The sequence below is a fragment of the Equus przewalskii genome, chromosome X, assembly GCF_037783145.1.
Source record: "Equus przewalskii isolate Varuska chromosome X, EquPr2, whole genome shotgun sequence".
Classification (NCBI taxonomy): Eukaryota; Metazoa; Chordata; class Mammalia; order Perissodactyla; family Equidae; genus Equus; species Equus przewalskii.
Window position 1 is genome coordinate 62706383 of NC_091863.1, and position 13643 is coordinate 62720025.

Below are 13643 nucleotides of genomic sequence, written 5' to 3' on the forward strand. Positions count from 1 at the left end.
GATGTTTCCAAAATACTAGTTACTCAGAGGCATTATATGCTCATAAGAAAAAGGACTTCACTTTGGGACATATTCACATTTTTATACAACTGCTTCCCCAACTATATATGCTAGGCCTTTGAAAGATCTTAGTATAAAATTCATTGTGTTGTGTGAGGAAATTCTTGGAAGCTTGTTCTATAAAATGAAACCAAAGGGATAATGTAGGTCTAAGATATATTCATTTTGACAGCCAAACTCTACCTTAGAAGTTTCAAAAGAGCTTTGGAACTCTTTTTTTTTTTTTGACTAAGGGTTTTGGAAGGTGAGTCAATAGCGTATTACATCTGTTTTGTTAAGGATTTATTAAGAATAAATTACAATGTTTTCTCTGGTTTCCTTCTTTCTTTAATTTTTACCTTTTTTTTTGTAAAAACCTGGCATCATTTTTGGCTTTTTCCTCTTTTTAGGGGGCTAGTATCAAAGACTCGTTTTGGAATATTCAGCTGCTCCCACTCTTCCTGAGACTATTAATTATTTAAGTGTTCAATTAGTGACAGGTGTTTAGAGTGATATTGTCTAGCGTACATGATTTCTACAACTTAAGTCTGAAGTTTCTTTCACCACAGTCACTCTTGCCACCCATCTTTAGTTCCATAAACTCTCCTTGAAATGTATTTTTTGTCATGTACTATGTTAGGTGCCAGAGCATACGTATAGGTCGGAGTTCCTATGCTAGAGGTACTCACTGTAGAGAAGAGAAGAAAGATAACCTGTCCTCTTTTTGTGCCGACTATCGTGGAACTTGAAAGCAACAACATTTTAACAAGTAGCACGTTTTCTAAGTAATTTAAACCTTAGTTAAACAAAACTCAACTAACTGTAAACTTGAGGTGACAATGTTTTTGAACACTCAGTTTTTAAAAAAAATCACGCAAAAAGTAAATCAGCTACTTTTAAATAAAGAATCAAATATAATTATAAAGCACTTGCTTCTATAGAATTATTTCCATTAGTGATTATTATGCAGCCCTCTGTTACATCTGTTTCTAGAAAGAAGTTTCTATTTTATAGTTTTTCTATTAAGAATTTTTGAGCAGTTCTTGTTGAAGGCCATTTTTCTGCTTGTGAATATTCTTAGTAATTTGAGGTCATATAGTCTAACAAAAATACACGTGGATGTCTGCTTTGTGATATTTAAATCTGTTTTGTTTGTTTTTTCATTTCAGGAAGCAGAAGCTCAGGCAAAGCAGCAAGCATGAATCTTAAACATTCCACCTTAAGCATCCTGAAAAAGGAGTCTCCTTGCTTTTATAAAATAACAAAATTATCTTGGCTTCAAAAGAAATAGGCTTCATGTTGAAATAATAGATTAGTTGCTGTTTTTGCATGCAAGCAATCAAAATGAAAACATAATTAAAATGTGAACTTTATGATGAGGAGAATGGGAGATGAACATAACATTTTAAGTAGATGTCATAGAATAGTAGTATCTGCCAAGGCATTTTATATACTTCAATGATTTTAAAAAGCAAACACCTCTCCCCTTTTTTGGTATTATTATTGCAGCTTAAGTATGTCTGTAGCTCTACATTGAGGAAGTTAAAATAAGAGAGAGAAAGAAAGAGTCTGTCTCTTATTCCCAAATTGCCTCATTAATTTTAGTGAAATATGTACCATTTGATGTGACGTTATTGTGAGTAAAAAGTAGTTTCAAGTAGTGGTTATATGTCAGACATTATAATTTCCTATGGTAATTATAACATTCCCATTCTTTTGTAGTTGAAACTTCTATGAACTGAACCACAGGTTTTCAAGGCTTCTAAATGTAGCCTTTTATTGCATATTTCAGCAATCAGAACAGATGACCTCCCACAAAAAAAAATAGATGCATTCAGTTGATAAGTTCCTTGCTTAACTACACAGCTATGATGCAATCATGTTTCTAAGTCGCTTGCCCCAGTGAAATATGCACATGTATGTTATGGAACCGGGATGGCAAGTAAGTTTAAAATGGCATCCTTTTGCAAAGAGCTCAGACTTTTAATTAACTCTTATAAAATAGATCAGCATTCATTGTCCAAGGCTGGTTTTCCTTGGGTCTTTGCTGAAAAAATCTTAGTAGTTTCCCCCTTTTAAAACAACTGTGATCATGAATGCCACTATCTCTCAGATATTTGAACTTTTTGTGTTAGCTTAGGCACATATTGTGTGAATACATTAATCTAAGAAGAGAGAATCTTCTCTATGCCTCTATTCCAGTGAATAGCACAAGTATCAGATAAAAGGGTCAATTTTTAAAATGTTAAATTCTGAAAACTCCTAAGAAGACAGGAAACATTATGGCCTAAATCACTTACCCAGAAGATGTACATATTGTACTTTAGTTTCACACCACTTTATTACTAAAAGCAAACACCTTTTACTTTAAATTACTTTATCATATCATTTGACATATGCAAGTCTGTGCTCTTTGCCAAAGTCAACGTATAATGAAGATATGGCTTTGTTTACTGAGATTCAAACTTGATGTGATGCTTTAAAATAAACTCAGTACTTTTAGAAACATAATTTATGTGTTCCTGGAATTTCTAAATAATATAATAGTAATTTTAGATGAGTAATGTATTTTTTAGAGGGTGGCAAAAGAGAAAATAACAGAAAACTTTTGAATGCGATTTTTAAATTTCCTTTTTAGGGTTCTGAATTTTGCAGTGCACACAGGAGTCAACCAAAGAACTAGTCTGTTGTTTAAAAGCATGCTATGGAGAGGGTCTGGCCCAGTGGCATAGTGGTTAAGTTCGTGCACTCCACTTTGGCTGTCCAGGGTTCGTGGGTTCAGATCCCGGTGCAGACCTGTGCACCACTCTTCCAGCCATGCTGTGGCGGCATCCCACATGCAAAATAGAGGAAGATTGCTACAGATGTTAGCTCAGGGACAATCTTCCCTAAGCAAAAAGAGGAGGATTGGCAACGGACGTTAGCTCAGGGTGAAAGTACCTCACCAAAAGAAAAAAAAAATGCTATGGAGAAGACTAGAGAAAACAGGGTGCTTTGTTGTAGCTGGAAAATGCTAGAAAAAATTTGGTCTATATTTTCTCCTAAGCTTTATTAAATGTGGGTGATGCTATTTGCAGTATTCTATGTGACCATTTTTACTTTTATCTTAATATCAAATAAGTTAACACTCAAAAACAGACATTCTCCAAAAATAGGTGACATTTTTGAGATGTTTATATCTGCTACAGTATATCTTACAATTAAAATATGTATATTTAAAGTAAAACATTGGATTGAGCCTTCCTTAATTGAGGTCTGTCCTTCTGTCAGCTGAGCACTATATGTCTGGTAGATACAAGAAAAGCAAGTGAAATTCTGAATATTAAGGTAAGCTTTACAAAGAATTTTCACAAAATTGCCTGGAAAATATAATCCTTGCTACTTGTTATATTTCTTTGACGTCTTTCTGTTTGTAAATCAGACCTGCTAATTTGTTATTTTACATTTTGGAGCTAATTTTCCCTTAAGAATATGTGACCTTCAGGAAGATTTCCATTTTCACCAAACAATGCAAATTGGTTGTTGATTGTATTGTTAAATGTCAACAGTTCTCTGGAAATCTGAGTGTAGGGGGAAACAGATTTTTGAAACAGAGATTGCTTGGGAGAGTCTAAATAGAGAGAATTTTTGTGGAGTCAGGTTTCATTGCACATATTCCATTCATTCAGCAAAAGGGAAAAAGAAGATTCACATGATTTTTATTACCCAGTTATGGATGTTTGAGATCCAAACATTTACATTGATAGCATTTTATTCTATGTAAAATAAAAGATATTCCTTTTCTTTTGAAGAATTCCAATAAAAGTGATTAAGAGACATTCACATTTGATTAATTTGAACCTTCTGGTTTTCTGCTCCCCACCTCCCCAACCCTGTCCCTGAATGTTATCGGTTATCTCTTTTTTTATTAGGCAAACAAAATTTTGAATTTCTATCTAAATAGTAAACATACTGTTAACATGATTATTTTAACATGATTGCATTTTTAACATATTCATTGTATGTAATTCATATACCACAAAATTAATCCATTCAAAGTGTACAACTCAATAGTTTTTTTTAGTATATTCTCAGAGTTGTGCAACCATCACCACAATTTAAGTGTAGAACATTTTATCACCCAACAAATAAACCCAGTATCCATTAGCAGTAACTGCCCATTTTCCCCTCCCTCAGCCCTGTGCATCCACTAATCTACTTTCTGTGTCTATGGATTTACTTTTTCTGAACATTTCATATAAATGCTATCGTACAATATGTGGTCTTTTGTGACGAGCTTCTTCTAGGTAGCATGTTTTTTAAATTAATCCATGTTGTAGTATGCATCAGTACTTCATTTTGTTTATTGCTGAATAACATTCCGTTGTACAGGTATAACAACATTTTGTTAACCATTAATCCGTTGATAGAGAGTTGGATTATTTCCACTTTTTGGCTATAATGTGTAATGCTGCTATGAATATTTGTGTACAAATTTTTTTGTTTGAACACTTGTTTTCAGTTCTTTGGGGTATATATATAGGAGTGGGTTATATGGTAGTTCTACATTTAAAAATTTGAGGATCTGCCAAACTTTTCCAAAGTGGCTGCACTATTTTACATTCCCACCAGCAATATATGAGGGTTCCGATTTCTCCATTTCCTGGAAACACTTGTTATTATCTGTCTTTTTGATTATAGTCATGCTAGTGGCTGTAAAGTGGTATCTCACTGTAGTTGTGATTTGCATTTCTCTGACTAAATATGTTGAACATCTTTTTATGTGATTACGATCGTTTGTATATCTTCTTTATAAATATGTCCTTTCAAATATTTTGTCCATTTTTTTTGTATGCTTTTTTTTGGTGAGGAAAATTGGCCCTGAGCTAACATCTGTTGCCAATCTTCCTTTTTTTTTTCTTTTCTCCCCAAAGCCCCAGTACATAGTTGTATGTCCTGGTTGTAAGTCACTCTAGTTCTTCTATGTAGGATGCCCCCAGAGCATGGCTTGATGAGCAGTGCATAGGTCTGTGCCCAGGATCTGAAACAGTGAACCCTGGGCCACTAGAGCAGAACGCGTGAACTTAACCACTCAGCCACAGGGCCGGCCCCTTTGTCCATTTTTTAATTGGGTTTTTTGTCATTTTATTGTTGAATTGTAAAAGTTCTTTATATATTTCGAATACACGTCTTATCAGATATGTGATTTCTAAATATGTTCTCCAATTCCATATATTGTCTTTTTATTTTCTCGAGGGCATTTTTACTTCATACGCTTAGGCCTATGATCTATTTTGAGTTAGGTTTTTTATATGATATGGAGTAGGGATTCAACTTCGTGTTTTGTTTTTTTTTTGCATGTGGGTATCTACTTGTCCAAGCAACATTTGCTTAAAAGATCATTCTTTCTGCATTGAATTGTCCTGGCATCCTTGTCAAAAACCAAATAACCAAGAATGTGAGGGTGTATTCTTGGACATTCAAGTATATTCCATCAATCTATATTTCTATGCTTATGCCAGTACCACACAGTTTTGATTACTGTAGCTTTGTAGTATGTTTTGAAATCAGGAAGTGTGAGTCTTCCAACTTTGTTCTTCCTTTTCAAGATTTTTTGACTCTTCGAGGTCCCTTGTATTTCCATATGAATCTTGGGATCAGCTTGTCAAAGTCAGCTGGGATTTTGATTGGGATTCTATTGAAACTTTAGTTCAATTTGGGGAGCATTGCTATCTTAACAATATTAAGTCTTCTGATTGATAAACGTGGAGTGCTTTTCCATTTATTTAGGTCTTCTTTAATTGCTCTCAGCAATGGTTTTTAGTTTTCAGAGTATACATTTTATACTTCTTTTGCTAAATTTATTCCTATTTTGTTACTTTTGATGCTATTGTAAATAGAAATGTTTTCTAAATTTTATTTTCAGATTGTTCATTTCTAGTATATAGAAACACAATTGATCCTGATTGATTTTTATATTTTGATTTTGTATTCTGCAACATTGCTGAGTTTGTTTATTACTTCTCATAGGTTTTCTTAGTGGATTCCTTAAAATTTCTTTACATACAAAATCCTGCCAACTCCAAAGAGAAAAAAATTTTACTTCTTCCTTTCTGATCTGGATGTATTTTGTTTCTTTTTCTTGACTAATTGTCCTGGATAGGACCTCCAGTACAATGTTGAATAGGATTGTTGAGAGCAGAAATCTTTGTCTAGATCCTGATTTAGGAGGAGCATTCAGTCTTTTGCCATTAAATATGATATTAATTTTGGGTTCATCAAAGAACTCCTTTATCAGGTTCAGGAAGTTCCCTTCTATTTATAGTTTGTAGGGTCTTTATTATGAAACAGTGTTGAATTTTAAATTTTGTCAAATGCTTTTTCTGCATTTATTGAGATCATCATATGTTTTCCCTTTATTCTATTAGTATGCTATAGTACATTAATTGATTTTCATATGTCAAACCAACCTTGCATTCATTAAATAAGTTCCACTTGATCATGGTGCCTAATCTCTTTTATTCATTTATTTATTTTTTGAGGAAGATTAGCCCTGAGCTAACTACTTCCAGTCCTCCTCTTTTTGTTGAGGAAGACTGGCCCTGAGCTAACATCCATGCCCATCTTCCTCTACTTTATATGTGGGACGCCTACCACAGCATGGCTTTGTGTTTGGATAACATACTTTATATGATTCCAATCCTTTTAAATTTATTGAGCCTTGTTTTGCTGCCTAACATATGATCTATCCTGGAGAATGTTTTATGTGCACTTGAATGCATATTCTAGCATTTTTCTCTGAGGTGTTCTAAAGATGACTACATGGACTCATTGGTTTATAGTTCATTCAAGTCTTCTATTTCTTTGTGGCTTTTCTGCCTAATTATTCTATCCATTATTGGAAGTAGGGTATTTACATCTCCAACTGTTACTGTTCAGTTGGCTACTTCTCACTTCAATTCTGTTAGATTTTGCTTCATTTATTGTGGGGATCTTTTGTTAGGTGTATATTGTTTTATAATTGTTTTATCTTCTTCATGAAATGACTATTTAATCGTTATAAAATGTCCCTCCTTTTGTCTAATCACATTTCTGTTGTTTTAAGTCTATTTTGTGTGATATTAGTATTGTCACTTGCCTCTCTGATGGTTGTTTTTTTCATACTGTATCTTTTCCATCCTTTCCTTTTCAACCAGTTATTATCTTTGAATCTAAAGTGTGTCTCCCTTAGGCAGTATAACATTAGATCTTGCTTTTTTATCCAATCTGATATTGTGTGTCTTTAGTTTGGTTTGTTTAATCTGTTCACATTTAATGTTATCATTGATATAATTTGATTGACATCTGTCATTTTGCTTTTTGTTTTCTGTCTCCTTTTTTGTTCCTGTCTTCCCCTTTTATTGCCTTCTTTTAAGTCAATTGGATATTTCATAGTGTAATTTTTTAATTTCTTTGATCATTTTTAGATTATATATATATTTTTTGAGGTAACATTGGTTTATGACATTATATAAATTTCAGGTGTACATCATTGTATTTTGACTTTTGTATAGACCACACTGTGATCACCATCAAAAGTCCAGTTCCCATATGTCATTGTGCAAATGTGCTCCCTTACCACTGTCACCCTCCCTCCACTCCCTTCCCGCCTGATAACCACCAATCTGTTCTGTGCATCTACTTGTTTGTTTGTTTATCTTCTACATATAAGTGAAATCATACGATATTTGGCTTTCTCCATCTGACTTATTACACTTAGCCTAACACCCTCAAGGTCCATCCATGTTGTTTCAAATGCCAAGATTTCATCTTTTTATGGCTGAGTAGTATTCCATTGTATATTTATATAGCACAAATTCTTTATGCATTCATTCAAAAATGGGCAGTTAGCTTGTTTCCAAGCCTTGGTTATTGCGAATAATGCTGAAATAAACATAAGAGCTCATATATCTTTTTGAATTAGTGTTTTTGTGTTCTTTGGATAAATACCGAGAAGTAGAATCACTGGATCATATGGTAGATTTATTTTTAATTTTTTTGAGAAATCTCCATACTGTATTCCATAGTGGCTGCACCAATTTACATTCCAACCAGCAGAGTATGAAGGTTCCCTTTGCTCCATATCCTCTTCAACGTTTGTTATTTCTTTTTTTTTTATTTCAGTAACATTGGATTATAACATTATATAGCTTTCAGGTGTACATCGTAATATATTTCTAATTCTGTGTAGATTACATCATGTTCACCACCCAAAAACTAATTATAGTTCATTTCCACACGTGTGAGCCTAATCCTCCCTTTTGCCCTCCCCCCTCCCCTCTTCCCCTATGGTAACCACCAATCCAATCTCTGTTGCTATGTGTCTGTTTGTGGTTGTTTTTATCTTCTGAGTGAGATCATATGGTATTTGACTTTCTCCCTCTGACTTATTTCACTTAGCATAATAGCCTCAAGGTCCATACATGTTGTGAAAAATGGTTGGATTTCATCATTTCTTATGGCTGAGTAGTATTCCGTTATGTATATATACCACATCTTCTCTATCCATTCGTCCTTTCATGGGCACCTAGGTTGCTTCCAGTCTTGGCTATTGTGAATAATGCTGCAACGAACATAGGGGTGCATGTATCTTTAGGTTTTTGTGTTTTCAAGTTCTTTGGATAAATCCCCAGCAGTGGAATAGCTGGATCGCATGGTAGATCTATTCTTAATTTTCTGAGGATACTCCATACTGCTTTCCATAGTGGCTGCACCAGGTTGCACTGCCACCAGCAGTGAACAAGGGTTCCCTTCTCTCCACACCCTCTCTAACATTTGTTGTTTCCTGTCTTGTTAATTATAGCCATTCTGACCGGAGTGAGGTGATACTTCATTGTAGTTTTGATTTGCATTTCCCTGATAGCTAATGATGTTGAGCATCTTTTCATATGCCTGTTGGCCATCTGTATATCTTCTTTGGAGAAATCTCTGTTCAAATCTTTTGTCCATATTTTAATTGGGTTGTCGTTTTTTTTGTTGTTGAGATGTATGAGTTCTTTGTATATTTTGGTTATTAACCCCTTATCTGATCTATGCTTTGCAAATATCTTCTCCCAATTGTTAGGGTGTCTTTTTGTTTTGTTGATGATTTCCTTTGCTGTGCAGAAACTTTTTAGTTTGATCTAGTCCCATTTGTTCATTTTCTCTATTGGTTCCCTTGCCCGGTCAAACAGGGTATTTGAAAATATGCTGGTAAGACCAATGTCAAAGAGCATACTGCCTATGTTTTCTTCTAGAAGTTTCATGGTTTCTGGTCTTACATTCAAGTCTTGAATCCATTTTGAGTTGATTTTTGTGCATGGTGTAAGGGAATGGTCTACTTTCATTCTTTAGCATGTGGCTGTGCAGTTTTCCAAACACCATTTATTGAAAAGACTCTCCTTTCTCCATTGTATGCTCTTGGCTCCCTTGTCGAATATTAGCTGTCCATAAATGTGTAGGTTTGTTTCTGGACTCTTGATTCTCTTCATTGATCTGTGTGTCTGTTTTTGTGCCAGTAACATGCTATTTTGGTTACTATGGCTTTGTAGTATATTTTGAAATCGGGGAGATGAGTTGAGAGTCTGCCTATGCCGCCATCTTGGCAAGATCTCTCAACATTTGTTATTTCTTGTCTTTTTAATAATAGCCATCGTGATGGGTGTGATGTGGTACCTCATTGTGGTTTTTGGTTTGCATTTCCCTATTAATTAGTAATGTTCAACATCTTTTCATGTGCATGTTGGCCATCCATATGTCTTCTTTGGAAAAATGTCTATTCAGATTTTCTGCCCATTTTTTTACTAGAGTTGTTTGTTTTTTTGTTCTTGAGTTGTATGTGTTCTTTATGTAGTTTTAAATTACATTTTTAACTATTTTCTTAATCTTTGTCTACAGCACACAACATGCATTTTAATGATCAAAATCACCCTCAGATTCATACTGACTTAATTCCAGTAAGATATAGAAACTTTACTCCTATATAGCTCTATTCTCTTCTCTCCCTTTTGTGCTAGTATTGTTATACATATAACATCTATATATATTATAGATCCAACAATACATTGTTTTAATCATTACTTTATATAATCTTATGTCTTTTAAAGAAGCTATGAGAAAAGAGGATAACACCAATATAGAGGTGTTTTTATATGCATATTAACCATATTTACCATTTTGGTTTTCTTTCTGTGGAATTAGTTTACCATCTAATGTCATGTCTTAATCCAATTTAGCTGTATGCCCTTAGGACAACTTACAGAAACTTTCAATTACTTTTAAAATAATTTTTTTCAGTTAAATTGCAGTTTTGTTGGGGCGAGCTCTGCCATGCTCCTCAGTCTACCATTGCAAAAGCACAGCATGATTGTCTTTCATAATAAAATATATCTGATTTCTTCAACAAATTCAAAAGTTTTAACATATTATTTTTTTTGGCCCTAACCTGCTTGGAATGTACATGGAAATACAGTATGCCTTCAAGTCCTCTAACCTATCATGCCATGGGATTTATTGGAAAAATAGATTTCCCTGAAGTTTCATCAAAATCACACAGCCTTAAAAGTAGGTGATCTTCCTAGGTTTATTATTAAAACATCCATACTATGGGGTGGTTAACCTAATGACCCACATTAAAAATGAAAGGACAAAGAAAAGCCTTCAATTTCAGAAATTGGTCAAATCATTTAACAGACTGAGATTCTTGAAGACATTGAGTTGTTAATTTTCATTACTACTGGAGTAATTACTTAGCATTACTAATGGATTAATGTAGGGGAAGAGGCAGAGAGGCAGTAATGGGCACCTGTTTCAGCAATTTTATTTCCATTCCCCCACATTTAAGTAAAGCAAAAATGGCTCCAGAAAATATAGACCACCTTTTTTACTTTACCTTTTTCTTCACTCAAATCCCAAGTATTAGATTGTGACTGGGCATGGTGAAGGCTATGCGCCTACACTGAGTTCTCTACTAGGTCCTCTGCCTACATAATTTCACTTAATCTTTACAACAGCCATGAAAAGTAGGTATAATGGTTAAATTTATGTGTCAACTTGGCTAGGCTATAATGCCCAGATATTTGGTCAAACCCCAGTCTTGATATTGCTGTGAAGGTATTCTTTAGATGTGTTTAAGATTTAAGTCATTGGACTTTGAGTAAAGCAGATCACTCTCCACAATGTGGGCAGACCTCATCCAATCAGTTGAAGGCTTTAATATAAAAAGATCTAGGCCCCCTGAGGAAGAACGATTTCTGCTTCCAGACTGCCTTTGGACTCAAGACTGCAACATCAACTCTTGATGGAATTTTCAGCTTACAGGCCTTCAAATTTCAGACTTGCTCGCCCCCACAATCATGTGAAGCAATTCCTTAAAATGTATATGTGTGTTTGTGTGTGTATGTGTACACACACACACACATACATATAGCCCCTGTCGGTACTGTTTCTCTGGAGAACCCTAACTAAATGCAATAAGTATTATTCTCGCCATATTTTTGGTGGAGAAACTGAAGTTATGTAACTTGCCCAAGGTCACATAGTTGGGAAATGGCAGTTACCTAAGTCCCAGTAACTTCAAAATCTGTGGTTTTCCCTCTCATTTCATCAACTCTAAATGTTGGCATGAAAGAAACCACCCTTTTCTTCCCCTTTCTACTCCTAGGCCCCATATATAAAATAAATACATTTCTGAAAAATTGACTATAAAGTCAAATGAGGCTCAGACACTTATTTACTTAGAATTTAGATCCTGGTCTTATTGAATGTTGCTGTTGCTATGGCCACAGAAAGTCTGCACTGAAATGGAATTTTGAGAAAAATATATGCAAGCGATTTAGAAAAACAGAGAAGGAAAAGTACAGATTTTACCTCAATTATTTAGCTTGTTTAATTTTAATCTGGCTTTTTGCTCGCAAACATTTTTATTCTTGTGCTGACTTTATCAACCTAGTCAGGGGAAGAAATCAAATGAAGTTTTGGATTGACAGCTTCTGGCCTGGCTTGAATTGGTTATCAGTCAAAACAATCAAAATGGTTTGTTCATGTAGATGGAGTTTGGGAGAAATTATGGATAATTCCATTTCTTTTCACTTTGCTTCATGATATATAGAGGAAGTATATGCAGACCAAATATGATTTTAACTACTTCTAAGGAGTAAAATATTAAGTGAAAACATTGGGGAAGACTGTATATTAAATTAATAATAACTAGCTTGGAGTGGAGATCAGAAAAAAACACAATTAAGCACCTGGTACAGTGACTGACACCTCAGCAAGTGGTACATTGTCTATATAGCTAATGACTAACGAATAGCCCTTCCATCTTCATTTTACACTTTTTGTTCCCTACAATTTATTTGATATGCTCTGAGGAGATCAAAAAAGGAAAACGTGTTCTAGGTCATCAAGGAACTCTGTCTTAAAAATCTTATTCTCTACATTTTTGTAATGTCTAAATTTTAAAGTGGTACTGTGAGTAGTAATTATAATTAATCATTCATTTTACCCATATTTTTAATCACATACTATATAGCTGGCACTTTTTTTTAAAAGGATGTTTTTATTTTATTCCCTCTTTTCTAATTTTTCTTTTAATTTTTTTATTGAGATATAATTGACATGTAATGTTGTATACGTTTAAGGTGTACACATGTTGATTTGATACACCTATACACTGCAATATGATTACCACCATAGCATTAGCCAACACTTCTATCAGGTCACATAATTATTTAATTTAAAAATATGGAACACTTCACGAATTTGCGTGTCTTCCTTGTGCAAGGACCATGCCAATCTTTGTATTGTTTCAATTTTAATATATGTGCTGCCAAAGTGAGCACTAGCAGGTACTTTTTTAGGGGTGAGAATACTACCATGAACAAGACATTGTCTCTACTTTCAAGAAAGTAATAATTTAGTGTGGATGGTGGACAAATTACTAGGCATTTCTATTAGAGAAAGGTAAGTAAATGGTGCTAAGAGAGGATTTAGGATAGATACCTCATTATGTGTTAGTGGATATAGGAGGTGATCAGGCATAATTTCCTAGAGGAAGTGATATACAGTAGTTCCCCCTTATCCGTGGTTTCACTTTCCGTGGTTTCAGTTACCTGCAGTCAACCACAGACCGAAAATATTAAATGGAAAATTCCAGAAATAAACTATTCATAAGTTTTAAATTACCCACTGTTCTGAGTAGCATGATGACATCTCATGCCGTCACATTCCATCCCAGCAGGGACATGAATCATCCCTTTGTCCAGCGTATCCATGCCACATACCCTACCCACACGTTAGTCACTTAGCAGCTTTCTCGGTTATCAGATTGTCGACTGTCGTGGTATCACAGTGCTTGTGTTCAAGTAACCCTTATTTTACTTAATACTAGCCCCAAAGCACAAGTGTAGCGATGCTGGAAATTCAGATATGCCAAAGACAAGCTGGAAAGTTCTTCTTTTAAGCGAAAACGTGAAAGTTATTGATTTAAGGAAAGAAAAAAATCATATGCTAAGGTGGCTGAGATCTATGGTAACTTTTACTAGAGTATATTGTTATAATTGTTCTATTTTATTATTGGTTATTCTTGTTAATCTCTTACTGTGTCT

At 34.3% G+C, this 13643-nt stretch overlaps 1 protein-coding gene and 1 non-coding gene across 3 annotated transcripts in view; one reads left to right on the forward strand and one right to left on the reverse strand.

Moving 5' to 3' along the window:
* The window catches only part of SH3BGRL (SH3 domain binding glutamate rich protein like), a 62975-nt gene extending 60425 nt beyond the window's left edge, over positions 1-2550 (forward strand). For both annotated transcript variants that reach the window (XM_070604794.1, XM_070604795.1), the window contains exon 4: positions 1209-2550. In XM_070604794.1, coding sequence (XP_070460895.1) covers positions 1209-1241 — 33 coding nt within the window. In that variant the 3' untranslated portion in view covers positions 1242-2550. The remainder of the gene's footprint in view (positions 1-1208) is intronic.
* Positions 2551-12774: 10224 nt separating this feature from the next.
* LOC139081223 (U6 spliceosomal RNA) lies at positions 12775-12878 on the reverse strand. Its single transcript, XR_011536346.1, has one exon. It is a non-coding gene; the product is annotated as a U6 spliceosomal RNA (small nuclear RNA).
* Between the last annotated feature and the right edge of the window lie 765 nt (positions 12879-13643).